General features: G+C 43.2%; 1 protein-coding gene across 1 annotated transcript in view; it reads left to right on the top strand.

Annotated features, from left to right (window-relative positions):
* The window catches only part of PDE6B (phosphodiesterase 6B), a 75625-nt gene that overhangs the window by 27693 nt on the left and 32949 nt on the right, over positions 1-14983 (top strand). Inside the window, exons 11-14 of the mRNA XM_075849856.1 lie at positions 403-468; positions 7934-8080; positions 9080-9187; positions 9826-9935. Of these exons, the coding sequence (XP_075705971.1) occupies positions 403-468; positions 7934-8080; positions 9080-9187; positions 9826-9935 (431 nt within the window). The remainder of the gene's footprint in view (positions 1-402; positions 469-7933; positions 8081-9079; positions 9188-9825; positions 9936-14983) is intronic.

Below are 14983 nucleotides of genomic sequence, written 5' to 3'. Positions count from 1 at the left end.
CGTCCGTGTGTCATGCGTTGTTTTCACGCACCCATTGACTTCAATGGGTGCGTGATGCGCGAAAAACGCAAGATTTTAGAACATGTCGTGAGTTTTACGCGACGCACTCGCACTGCGCAAAATTCACGCATCGTCTGCACTGCCCCATAGAGTAATATAGGTGCGTACGACACGCGTGAAAAGCACGCGCGTCGCACGCGCGGATATTACGCTCGTGTAAATGAGGCCTAAATGTCATTTCATATGGGCCTATTGTTTGCTAAAAACGTAATTTTTGAGTATATATTTGGAAGGGTGAACAATTTACATCCGAAAATTACACTTTGTCTGTTTTTTTTAGTTAATCTCTATGATTAATATCCTCGGAGTTACATAACTTATTTTGCTGTTGTCTTTTTACAGCCGTCTCGTGAAAAACTTGGAAAGGAGCTTGATAAATGTGAAGAGGATGAAATTGCACAACTACTTGTATGTATAAAATATGTTTCAAAACTTAAAGTACTAGTCCATCTTTCCTGAGATTTGTTAAAGGGAACCTGTCACGTTGAAAATGTAGTCCAAGCTACAGATAGCATGTTCTAGAACAGGAGGTGCTGAAAAGATTCATATATATTTTTCTAGCAAAAGATTTTGTATAACTTTATTCATTTAAACCTTTGATCGTTTTGGGATTAGGAGTCCAGTGGGCGGTCCTACTCCATGAATAACAGCTAGCTTTGTATTCACACTCATACAAGGAAGGCTGTCAATCACTGAGTATGACCGCCGACTGGACTCCTAAGCCCAAAATAAGCAGAGGTTTAAATAAATACATTACAAGTTATATAAAAATTTTTATTTAAAAAGATCTATCAATATGCTCAACAACTCCTGGTCTACCACACGCTGCCCACAGATTGGACTTCATTTTTATTGTGACAGGTTCCCTTTGAAGAATCACTTAGAAGATAAAAAAGCACACAAAGGCACAAACATAAAGCATTATCCCACAATATATTCAGGAAATTAAAAGATTCAAGTTGACTAAAAACAGCCCGTTGTTTGGAGCTGTTCACTTCTAATTCTTTTTTTTTTTCCTATACTCAGTGTTATCAAATCAAGAATAGCACTGGAGTCATCCATAGGGTAAATCCTTTTATTGGAGTAGCGTGACAACAAGCAATGCGTTTCGGGGCCGAACCGGCTCCTTTCTCAGGCAATATCACAATAATAAAAAATGGCAGCAGTCTAATCATTTAAGCTGAAAAAAAGGAAGAAAATAGTAATGAGGTAGAGGACAGGGGTTAAACATTAATTTGTTACATAATCATTGTATAAAGAACAAGACAAAAAGGATTATTGTATAGAAGTTGACTGTGGGGGAGCGTACTTCTAACATCAGCGAAGGATTGGTAAAATGGACTTATCGTTCCCATGATGATGTTATGCGTGCAGTGGCGGATTATCATTAGGGCGGTTCGGGCGGCCGCCCGGGGCCCAGTGGCATCGCTAGCACCGGAGGGAGCCCCGGTGCCAGGACTTGCGACTTGTCAGGTGAGGGGAGCTTCGCTCCTACTTAGCAGCCGTGGTCTGTGCTGCTTTAGAAGCTCCCCCTCCAGCCCCCCTTCCCTGCTTTACACACCTCTCCTGCTGCTAGCTGTCCGGACATGGGGGAGGGGAGACTGTCGGTGGGGTCTGTGTCGGGCTGTGAGGAGAAGAGCTGCAGTGAAAACTCACAAATCTCCTACATAAAAGGTAAGTGCATGTGTGTTTACAATGTGTTTAATGTGCATATTAATATGCATATTCATGTGTGTTTAATGTGCATATTCATGTGTGTTTACAAGGTGTAGTTTATGTGTATAATGTGCATACTCGTGTGTACTTTGTGTATAATGTGCATACTCGTGTGTACTGTGTATAATGTGCATACTTTGTGTACTTTGTGTATAATGTGCATACTTTGTGTACTTTGTGTATAATGTGCATACTTTGTGTATAATGTGCGTACTTTGTGTATAATGTACCTACTTTGTGTACTTTGTGCATAATGTGCGTACTTTGTGTACTGTGCGTACTTTGTGCATAATGTGCGTACTTTGTGCATAATGTGCGTACTTTGTGCATAATGCGCGTACTTTGTTCCGGGCGGAAAATACGCAGCAATTCCGTTAAGTGTGGACAAGCCCCAATACAGTAGCAGCAGAGTAGATTAGATGTGAACAATTCTCATCACATGCTGCGTAAATGATAAGCGGGAAATAAAAAGCTCAGAAATTGACCTGCGGTGCGGTTTTTTATTCCGCAGCATGTCAATTGTATTTGCGTAAATGCTGCTCATTTGTTTCGGGTTTTCCCCATTTAACTCAATGGGGAGATAAAACCCGCAACAAATAACAGATGTTATGTAACGCAATTTAGAAATAAATAAATCGTACACTTGCCCAGAATTCTGTTTCTTCGTCCGGGCCGGCCTCCTGGGATGACGTTTCACCCCATGTGACCGCTGCAGCCAATCACAGGCCAATCACAGGCTGCAGCAGTCATATGGGATAAAATGTCATCCCAAGGCTGCAGCGACGCTGTGTAGCACTATATACAAGGGGGGGGGGGAGCGCTGTGTGGCACTATATACAAGGGGGGGGAGCGCTGTGTGGCACTATATACAAGGGGAGTGCTGTGTGGCTCTATCTATAGGGGGCTGTGTGATGCTATCTATAGGGGACTGTGTGACACTCTCTACAGGGGGTTGTGTGTGTGGCGCTATCTACAGGGGTGTATGGCTCTATCAACAGGGGGGGTGTGTGCGTGGCTTTATCTACAGGGGGGTGTGTGTGTGTGGCTTTATCTACAGGGGGTGTGTGTGTGTGTGTGTGGCTTTATCTGCAGGGGGGTGTGTTTGTGGCTTTATCTACAGGGGGGTGTGTGTGTGGCGCTGTCTACATGGGGGGTTGGCGCTGTGTCACTGCACAGTGTGATACTGTCAGTATGTAGGGACACATCCCTGTGAAAGGGGAATCGTAACACCCATTTGTTAATGCTTGTGCAAAAAGGTAGTGTTAGCAATAGTTACGGCGCGGCAGTGTGGTGGTGGAGAAGGGGTGCCCAAGTTTTGGTAACAGCCCAGGGCCCATGGTCTTCTTAATCCGCCACTATATGCGTGTGTAACTGCTTCGAGTACTATGGACATCTTCTCTATCCGTGAACATAGCTAGTGATCTGGGGACACGGCTGGTGACCAGCGATCGTCCCGGTCCGTTGGCTTGCCGTGGAGAGGCAGGCCAATAGCTGGGAGCCCAGAAGTCTTATTCTCTCTGCTATTTGTTTACCCTGGCGACCTTAGTTGCTAGGGACACCAAATTTCAGACTGCTCTCCAAGCTATTGACCTGACTCTCCATGGCGGGCCAATGGACCGATACGATCGCTGGTCACCAGCCATGTCCGCAGATCACTGATCACTAGCTGTGTTCACGGACAGAGAAGCTGTCCGTAGTACTCCAAGTACAGTTACACACGCATAACATCATCATGGGAACAATATGTCCATTTAACCAATCCTTCGCTGATGTCAGAAATACTACCTTCTCTTTCCACTATACACATTACGCTCCCCCACAGTCAACTTCTATACAATAATCCTTTTTGTCTTATTTTATTATACAATGATTATGTAGCAAATGAATAAGTTTAACCCCTGACCTCTACCTCTTTAGCATTTTCTTCCCATTTTTTTTAAGCTTAAATGGTTAGATTGCTGCCATTTTTTTATTCATGCGATATTGCCTGTGGAAGGATCCGGTTCGGCTCCGAAACGCGTTGCTTGTTTTTGCCCTACTATAGTAAAAGGTTTTACTCTATGAATGACTCCAGTGCTATTCTTGATTTAATAATATAGGTAAAAAAAAGAATTAGAAGGGAACAGCGCCAACCAGAGGGCTGAGTACCATTGTCATTAGGTTCCTTTTAAAGACATTCTATATTAAGACAGTTGGAGATAAGTATTTGACTACAAGCTGACAATTAACGCACACTTTAACAATATTTTATTCCCTGCTGGCAAAAATATATAATAATTTCAAAAACAAGAGCAGTAAAATAGTATATACTGTAGTATACTAGTATTACTGTAGGTAAATTACATCTGTATCATAAGGGGAAAAATATTAAGGATATTCTTCAAACAAGTTTTCAAAACTTTTTATGATTCTGAATAAAAAAATAAATAAATATATATATATATATATATATATATATACCATATTTTATGGACTATAGGACGCACTGGACCATAAGACACACCCATAAATTGTAGCATAAAAGAGAAGAAAAAAAATGTTTTACCTTTAATAAGTTATTGGCAGCTATAGTGCTCTCACCCTCCCCTGAACTCACCAGACATCAAAGGTGTGGAGTGGCAGGGGTTAATGGTGTTGAATCTGCTCTTCTTACTGCTCTGTACATAGGAGGGGGCATGGCTAGAAGGTCCTTGCAGATGAGTACCTGCAAAGATTTACTGTGCTGTGTGTAATAATGTCTGTGTTATTTGCTCACTGAACAGTCAGATGTGACAGAACTCTGTAATGTGTAAATGTGAGGGTATGTGCACACACACTAATTACGTCCGTAAGTGACGGACGTATTTCGGCCGCAAGTACCGGACCGAACACAGTGCAGGGAGCCGGGCTCCTAGCATCATACTTATGTACGATGCTAGAGGTCCCTGCCTCACTGCAGGACAACTGTCCCATACTGTAATCATGTTTTCAGTACGGGACAGTAGTTCCACGGAGAGGCAGGGACTCCTAGCATCGTACATATGTATGATGCTAGGAGCCCGGCTCCCTGCACTGAGTTCGGTCCACTACTTGCGGCCGAAATACGTCCGTCAATTACGGACGTAATTAGTGTGTGTGCACATACCCTGACTGTTCAGTGAGCAGATAACAGAGATCTTTTACACACAGCACAGGACATGCTGCTGCCATTACACTGCACTGCAAGGAGCTTTGAAGCTCAGAGCTCAGTCTCCTGCTCCTGGCATCTATTTGCCTTCAGGAGATAAGATGCAGCAGGAGATTACAGCACAGATTTTAAATTAGAAACTGCGTCTAATAATCCAAAAAATACGGTGTATATATATAAATATATATATACAGCGCCGACCTTAGGGGCATTCGACCTGTGCCATTGCACAGGGCGCATCACTCCAGCAGGTGGAAGGGGGCGCTGCGCTGGCTCCCTCCCCCTGATTGTTTCAGAAGCGCCTGGGCCCGGCGACTCAGCAGCCGCCTTTCCGCCCGGCCGCTTCTTCACTCAGTGGCGTCGCTACCACTGTAGCAGCCATAGAGGCTGCTAGCGGCGACACCAGGCATGAGGGCGCCCGTGCCGCCTGTCGGGAAGGCCCCCCCCATGGCCGGCTATCAACTAGTGTACTGTAGCTCCCTGAAGGTTGCGGAATCCCCGTGTGGCCGGGCAATCCACTCCTGGACGGGGCGCTTGATGTCTCAGTCCATATCAGTCCATACGTGGACAGTGACATCAGGGGCAACTCCTGAAGCGTAATCCCTGTCCACAGCATTGCCGACTCTGTGACAGGGGATTCCACTCCAGGAGAAGCCCTTGACGTCACTGTCCATAAATGGACACAGATGACAGGGGCTTCTCCTGGATTGGAATCCCCGGTCACAGCGTCGGCAACGCTGTGGATGGGGATTTTGCTTCAGGAGTTGCCCCTAATGTCACTGTCCATATATAGACAGAGACATCAAGCGGACCGCTCCAGTAGCAGAATCCCCGGCCACAGGGGGATTCGGCTCCTTCAGGGAGCTACAGTGGCGCTATCTACAGGAAGGGGAGGGGGGGTGCTATCTACAAGGGGGCTGTGGGCTGTGTGGCACTACCCACAAGGGGGTTGTGTGGCACTACCTACAAGGAGGCTGTGTGGCACTACCTACAAGGGGTCTGTGTGGCACTACCTACAAGGGGTCTGTGTGGCACTACCTACCAGGTGGCTCTGTGGCACTACCTACCAGGGGCTGTGTGTCACTACCTACCAGGGGGCTGTGTGGCACTACCTACAGGGGGCTGTGTGGCACTACCTTCAAGGGGCTGTGTGGCACTATCTCCAGGGGGCTGTGTGGCACTACCTACAAGGGGCTGTGTGGCACTACCTACAAGGGGCTGTGTGTCACTACTTACCAGGGGCTGTGTGGCACTACCTACAGGGGGCTGTGTGGCACTACCTACAGGGAGCTGTGTGGCACTACCTTCAAGGGTCTGTGTGGCACTATCTACAGGGGGCTGTGTGGCACTACCTACAAGGGTCTGTGTGGCACTATCTACAGGGGGCTGTGTGGCACTACCTACAAGGGGCTGTGTGGCACTATCTACAGGGGGCTGTGTGGCACTACCTACAAGGGGGCTGTGTGGCACTACCTACAGGGGGCTATGTGGCACTACCTACAAAGGCTGTGTGGCACTATCTACAGGGGGCTGTGTGGCACTATCTACAGGTGCAATCTGTGAGTGGCAGGCTGATGGTCATTTTAGTGTGAGTGGCGGGCTGATGGTCATTTTACTGTGAGTGGCGGGCTGATGGTCGCTTTACTTTGAGTGGGGGGCTGATGGTTATTTTGCTGTGAGTGGGGGGCTGATGGTTATTTTACTGCGAGTGGGGGGCTGATGGTTATTTTACTGCGAGTGAAGGGCTAATAGTCTTCAAGTGGTTTCCACCTCTGAGCTCCAATTTAAATTAGTAAGAGGCAGAAAATACCTGCGGCGCACGTTTGGAGTGCTTTTTTGCCTGCTTCTTTTGCATTAGCTTCAACGGCTTAAAAAAAATGCAAAAAAAAAAGTCAAGCAACGCTGTAAATTGAAAATTTGCTTCAAAATTCCTGAAGGAATTTTGAGGCAGATTTTTTTGCCTTATAAAAAGCGCTGTGTGATAATACCCTAAGGCCTTATTCACACAAATGTGTTTAACGTCCGTGATACGCGCGTGAAAATCACGCGTGTCGCACGGACCTATGTTAATCAATGGGGCCGTTCAGACAGTCCGTGATGGCATATGCGTGAAAATCACGCAGCCACGCACCATTCACTGATGACACACGGAACTGCAACGCGCGCAAAACGCTGCTTTTTTTGCACGCGCAAAACACACGTTCGTGTGAATAAGGCCTTAGAGTGTAGTGCTTGTTGTTAGCCGTTTTCTTTCTTTCCCGAAAAGATTTTGGAAGGGGTGCCCTGAGGAAATTTTATTTTTCCAGTGGTGCCTCTAGTCCGAAAAGGTTGGGAAACTCTGTACTAGGCTACAGGATCACGCCGGCCTACGCAAGGATCCCGTCGTGGAGCAGCTCAGTACGTTGTGGGAATGGGGCCTAGGTGAGTACAATTTACTTGTTTGTTTGGGGGCACTGTCTACAAGGAGGAGGTGGGGGGCTGTATGGCACAATCTACAAGGAGGAGGTGGGGGATTATGGCACGGTCTACAGGGAGGCTGTATGGCACAATCTACAGGGGAGACTATCTACAAGGGGGGGTTGTGTGTGGCAGCCAGGGCGAGGGGGGCATTTATATTGTGTGGAGGCCACTAAGTGGACATTATACTGTGTAGGGGTACTAAAGGGGGCAATATACTGTGTGTGGCACTTAGGGGGTATAATACTGTGTGGGCACAATTAGAGGACAAAATACTGTGTCCTTGAAGAGGGTATAATATATTATTAAATATTATTATTATACTGTATGGGGGCACTAAAGGGGTATTATACTGTGTGGGGGCACTATATAGGGCATTATACTGTGGGGGGCATTATACTTTTTTTATGGGGCATTTTTTTTATGATGAGGTGGGGAGCCAAAAGATAATTTTGCATGGAGCGCCATCTATCCTAAGGCCGGCCCTGTAGATATATATTTATGAACTAATATCTGCCCCCCTTTTTTTCCCAGAAAACACAATTGCCAGGACCCACCAAATTTGAAATTTATGAATTCCGTTTCTCAGATTTTGACTGCACTGAAATAGATCTTGTGAAATGTGGAATCCAAATGTACTATGAACTTGGTGTGGTAAAGAAGTTTCAAATTCCTCCTGAGGTAAAATAAATCTTACATTCAGATTATTTTGTTGTTCATATAATAGAACAGTAAACAGGAAGAATATAGGAAAGTGCTATAATCTTATCATCATTCATTGCTCATTTTAACTGCCCAGTATTATATCCCTCCTCTTAGGGGGCTATGACTTAATTTATGATTTTGTTTTTATGTACAGTATGTCTCACCTTCTATATATTTTGATTCTTAGTGTTATAGTCAATAGTCCTTTGGCGCCTTACGTATCTTGCATCACCAATATTTTCTCAGCGTACTTTGCTATTTATGCAAGGAACATGTCCACCTTTTAACAATACTCTCTTACAGGCTATACACACACCCTTACAACCATTTTTTTTTTAGGTCATCCTTTTAATAGTCTAATGCCTATATGTTTCCATTATGACATCCAACAAACAAACCCTATCTAGTCTGATTCTGCAGTCATGTTGCATTCCATTGGTCCCCTAATTCTTTTTGACATACATTTGGTAGGTATCCAACAAGTAGGGGACAGATGGATGCATATCCACTTTTAATTGCATCGTAAACTTTGTTGTTATCATTGCACACGATATGACATCAATAAAATCTATTACTCTATCTGATTTTTTTTTTGTGAATCAAACCCTAAGAAATAAAAATCTGTGGCAAATGATTGGCTCCAAATAGGGTTGTCTCCTGCTGGACCTTTGGGGCTCATTATAATGCCAGTAGACCCAATAGTCTGGGTCTATTGGAGGAACCATTGGTACTCTGGTGGACCAGTCCGAAAGACTTAAATGTATACTGAGAGAAACCATGTAACCTTTTTAAACATTGAACTCAATAAAAATTATATTTTATTGTGTAGTTGCTGTGCTTCATTGCAAATATTGAAAATACATAGTAGAGTAAGTGAAATGTTCACTCATTTAGAAAGAGCTCTAACTTTATAGTTTTATAAAGGTTGAGTTAATAAAAAAAAAATCATATATATTAACTGCCTTTGTCATTTAGGCTCTTGTGAGGTTTATGTATGCTATGAAGAAGGGGTACAGAAAGGTTACCTATCACAACTGGCGACATGGATTTAATGTTGCACAAACCATGTTCACACTTCTAATGGTATGTTTGTTTTAGGCTTTTATATAGCTTATTTCATATCTTGAATGGAACGGCATTTCTATATTTTGAATGTAACCACATATTGAGGGACATAAAAACTATTCTAGCTCCCTTTTAAACCATAGAGTCTTTACTCAGTAAATTCCCTAGAATGTATGTATGCGTGTATATATATATATATATATACATATATATGTATATATACATATACATATAGGGTCCAAAAATCAGGCAGTACTCCAAGATATGAGCAAGGTAGAAAAAGGTGCTTTATTGGTCCATACAAAACACGACGTTTCAGCTCAACACAGGAGCCTTTTTCAAGTGAGAAAGGCTCCTGTGTTGAGCTGAAACGTCGTGTTTTGTATGGACCAATAAAGCACCTTTTTCTACCTTGCTTATATCTTGGAGTGCTGCCTGATTTTTGGACCTTACTACAGCAGGTCTGTTAGCCCTGACCTGGACAGGCTGGCACCCGTATAAGATTAATAAGGCTGTGCGGCTGACATTTCGTTTGGATTTTACACATATATATATATATATATATATATATATATATATACACGCAGGATATTTAGTTATACTATGAATGCTAGTGTATGTTTTGAAGAAAATTATAACAATTTCCTTGTTTATAGACTGGGAAGTTAAAGCGCTACTATACAGATCTAGAAGCCATGGCCATGGTTACTGCAGGGCTTTGCCATGATATTGACCACAGAGGAACGAATAATCTCTATCAGATGAAGTAAGTAATTGTATTTTATGTATTTTTCATCTATTGTAAATGACAGGTCTCCTCAAATGCATCAAACATTTAATGAATTTACTGATTAATATCCATTTGAAAATAGGTATACCAGTATTAAATTCACTGAAGTGATAAATGAGTAAAATGTATAATTTTTATTTCATAGCTATCTAAAAACAGGGGTACAATCACCACTGTAAAAAGCCCAACCGCGTATTTAAAAACGTATTAAACAAGATACTCCAAGTCCTAATTCGTTTGCGAACCCTCTATGACTGGGTATATATACAAAGATATCAAAATATGGAATCAGTGTTTGAAAATTGGTATAACAGTGGTTATGGCCCTAATGCACACCGGAGCCTGCGTTAACCGCATCCAGATCTCACGATGTATGGATACACAACAATGCCACTGTTCCCTACGCAAGATTCCCTCACTACACCCGACCATACGGCGTTTCAATACTTATCATCAGGGGTCTGTCAGTCTGGCCAGGATGCCAGCGATATTTCTTCAGCAGCAGATATTCTACTGCACAACACGGAAGCATGCACGCATAGATGTCAGCGGCATGCTTCACTACGGGACTCTGAGTTACTATGAACTGTATACTCCTCCCACTGGCCTCGGCGGCATACTACGAAACAGCCAATCACACCAGTCCACCGCATGCCGCTGACATCTATGCGTGCATGCTTCCGTGTTGTGCAGTAGAATATCTGCTGCTGAAGAAATATCGCTGGCATCCTGGCCAGACTGACAGACCCCTGATGATAAGTATTGAAACGCGTAGGGTCGAGTGTAGTGAGGGAATCTTGCGTAGGGAGCAGTGGCATTGTTGTGTATCCATACATCGTGAGATCTGGATGCGGTTAACGCAGGCTCCGGTGTGCATTAGGGCCATAACCACTGTTATACCAATTTTCAAACGCTGATTCCATATTTTGATATCTTTGTATATATACCCAGTCATAGAGGGTTCGCAAACGAAATAGGACTTGGAGTATCTTGTTTAATACGTTTTTAAATACACGGTTGGGCTTTTCACAGTGGTGATTGTACCCCTGTTTTTAGATAGCTATGAAATAAAAATTATACATTTTACTCATTTATCACTTCAGTGAATTTACAACTTTTCATATTTGTGGGAGCACAATATATATAGTTTAAATACAGTGAACTATTACGAATCAGTACAGTTCATTATATATTATTATACATCTGGGTATGGCAGCCTTTGGACTCTCTGATCTAAATACAGAAGGATGGATGAGTGAGGCAAAAAGCGTCTTCTCTGAGTGTGAACTTGCGTATACAACGCAGGGTGTGTCCCTTAAATCCACTTTTAAAAACCTCACTAGATTACACAAGGATTATACAAGAAGTTGGTGGGAAATTCAGAGTCTAGAGAATTATCTCAAAAATAAAATAGTGCCTAGACGCCTGAGAGTCCCTATCACCCCAGCCCCCAGACTAAAGACATCTAATATAAAAGAAAGGTGGGAGCAGAAGATCACAGGTAGTTCACTGAGATTAATGCAAATTTTGATTGAGGAAGAGATTATCCAGTTTGATCACATTAGTATTGAATTAAAAAAAGAGATTGAGACAGTCAAGACTCTGGTTGATACCCCAGGTTTTGATAAAAAAGACAAAACCTTGCAACAATCCTTAGAGAGGTTTACTAGTCATCTAAAAGAGCGTAGGCACTTCCAGTTCGAGAGAGATCTGCAGGAATTTAGGGAGAAAAAAGCTTATGACTTTGTTAATCAGCAACAGCAACAGCACCAGCAGTTAAATAGGGGTCAAAGAGAATCTGACCCTTCTACATCAGAGAGTGAAACAACAGACTCTGAAAGAGTAGGCCCTTTCTTTGGGACTGGTGGTGGTAAACAGAAATATAGGGGAGGTGCCAGAGGTAGGAATAGAGGCCGGGCTAGAGCTTCTTCCAACAGTGGCAGTAATTTTTTATCCAACAATCCCCCCATTTCCCGCTACATGCTGAGGGGACAAAAGGATTTATAAAGGGAATAGGAACAGATAAGCTACAAATAATCAATTTATCAGAATACAATCTGAGTCCATCTGAAATCATGCTTTTAGAGAAGGGACTTTAATTTGCCCCCACAGTGAAATTTGATTCATTTACCTGGATCAAGGATCTGAATTTGTTTGCTCGTAAATTAAAATGGATTAAGTTCTTTAAACATCATAACAGGAAAAAATGTTTGGAAATGGGTCTAGAGGAATCTGATTTAGAGGGCCTAGAAGCCCTGGAAGGGTTACTTGAGGAATCGAGTAGAGCCCCGGGACTGGGCCCTTTTACTAATTTGAAAACTAGAAGTAGGAAGTTGCCGCCATTGGGAGATTTTACCAACGTAGATCTGTTCGTAGATTTGGTGGGTGAAGAGATCAAAGCTTTGAGTCAGGATATGAGGGGCATTGATAACAATCTGTCCAGGTCTGAACGTGTAGCCCTTACCACTCTGGAAAAAAGACGAAATATTATTTTAAAAGCATCTGACAAGGGTGGGAATATAGTGGTTATGAGTCGAGAAGATTATAAGAAAATGTGTGAGGACATTTTGCTCAATCCTGACTGTTATACCATCTTAAAAGATAACCTCACAGCAGAGTTCAAGAAGGAGCTCTTAGGTATCCTACGGGATGCAAAGATCAGGTCTTTGATCAGTGCTAGTGAATTCAACTTTTTATTTCCACAATTTCCTATCATGGCATGCTTTTATAGCCTACCTAAAATCCACAAAGGGTATCCTCCCCTACGTGGTACACCCATTGTATCAGGTATTAACAATCTAACCCAGAATGTGAGTACGTATATAGACCAGGTGCTGCGTCCGTTTGTACTAGGTCTCACATCATATGTACGTGATACTATGGATGTTTTAAAACAAATTGAGGGTATCACATTGGAACAAAATACATTTCTGGCGAGTTTGGTTGTAGAGGCTTTGTACTCATCCATTCCACATAGACTTGGCTGTGAAGCAGTGGAATATTTTCTCAAATCTAGGGGCACTCAATATGTGGCTCATAATCAACTTGTCTTACAATTACTACACTTTGTGTTAGAAAGGAATGTTTTTATCTTTGAAGACCGTATTTTTCATCAGCAACGTGGTACAGCAATGGGGAGTCCCACTGCTCCCACTTATGCAAACTTGTTTCTTGGCTGGTGGGAAGAGACAGTGGTCTTTGGGGATAAATTTGTCAAGTGGACTTCATCAATAGGTATCTGGATCAGATATATTGATGACGTGTTGTTGCTCTGGAATTCCACAGTGGAGGAATTCAATAACTTTGTGGCAGCCCTGAATGTCAACGATCTAGGGCTTAGGTTCACATGTGAAATCAGTGAACATGAATTATCTTTTTTAGATCTCAAGATAATTAAAACTAAGGAAGGCTCAATACGCATGAAAGTACACCGTAAGCAGACAGCAACCAATAGTTTCCTTCAATGGAATAGTTGTCACCCTTATCCCCTCAAACGAGGGATTCCCAGAGGCCAATTTATGAGAGTACGCCGAAACTGTAGTTCAATGGACGATTTTGAGTTACAGGCACATGACCTCACAAACAGATTGAAGGAGAGAGTCTTTTAGTCCCTAGACAACGGAAAGAGGAAAGAGTCACGAGGCTCATAGGTACTTTTGACTCCAAACAATCTGAGATCATGGAAATACTCAAGAGGTACTGGCGTATCCTAGGTGCCGATGTGGACTTGGCGGATCAGATAACACAATGGCCTTCAGTCACGTTTCGTAGAGGCAAAAATATTAGGGACAGGGTGATGCAGAGTTGTTTTGATCCTTTAATACAAAAAGGTACTTGGTTGGAAAGGCAGATACCGGGTACATATAGATGTGGTAGTTGCAGGGCCTGTGATTTTATCCAAAGTGGGCGAAAATTCAAAAGTGTAACCACCAAGGTTGAGTATGATATCCGAGATTTCGTGAACTGCAAAACGACTGGTGTGGTCTATTTAATTACATGTCCGTGCCCACTGAATTATGTGGGCAAAACGAGAATGCAGTTTCGGAGACGGATTAGGGAATATGTTGGAGATATTACAAATTCAAGAGATACTTCCATATCTAAACATGTACATGCAAAACATCAAGGCTGGGCAGAATGTTTGAAATTCCAGGCAATTGAATTGGTACGTCCTCCAAAACGGGGAGGGGATTGGGACAACCTCATTTTGCGTAAAGAGGCCCAATGGATTTACAGACTGGCTTGCGTACAGCCTGAAGGTTTAAACGAGCAAACAAATTATACCTGTTTTATTTAAATTACTATCCGGACTAAGGTACAGGGTTTTGTCGGTCCTCTAGGTAGGGGTATCCCTTACCAGGTACAGTCACCTGTAGTATACCATTTAATAGTAACAGGCATGGAAATATAGTCCAGGAGTGTTTCAAATGTCCTAAGTGTGGCTGACATTAATATCGTCTTTCCATCCATAAAATATGTATCTTCAGGGTAGGTGCTTTTATCATGGCAGTCCAATTGCGGTCTTGAGCTGATCCGCAATATATATCCAACTTAACATTGTTATACTCCATCCTTGAAGAGTAGGAGGCTCTGTGCAGCAAGTAGATACTTTTATAGCCTCCCATTTAGTCTGCACGTTCTGTGGTGTTTACAGTGTTGCTTCCGGGTATGTTAGCTGACGGCCGGGAGTCACGTTGTTGAGTGTCACGGATGCGGTGGACTGGTGTGATTGGCTGTTTCGTAGTATGCCGCCGAGGCCAGTGGGAGGAGTATACAGTTCATAGTAACTCAGAGTCCCGTAGTGAAGCATGCCGCTGACATCTATGCGTGCATGCTTCCGTGTTGTGCAGTAGAATATCTGCTGCTGAAGAAATATCGCTGGCATCCTGGCCAGACTGACAGACCCCTGATGATAAGTATTGAAACGCGTAGGGTCGGGTGTAGTGAGGGAATCTTGCGTAGGGAGCAGTGGCATTGTTGTGTATCCATACATCGTGAGATCTGGATGCGGTTAACGCAGGCTC

The sequence above is a fragment of the Rhinoderma darwinii genome, chromosome 1, assembly GCF_050947455.1.
Source record: "Rhinoderma darwinii isolate aRhiDar2 chromosome 1, aRhiDar2.hap1, whole genome shotgun sequence".
In the NCBI taxonomy this organism is placed as follows: domain Eukaryota; kingdom Metazoa; phylum Chordata; class Amphibia; order Anura; family Rhinodermatidae; genus Rhinoderma; species Rhinoderma darwinii.
The sequence above is the reverse complement of the archived record's forward strand: the minus strand, read 5'-3'. Positions and strand labels throughout refer to the sequence as shown.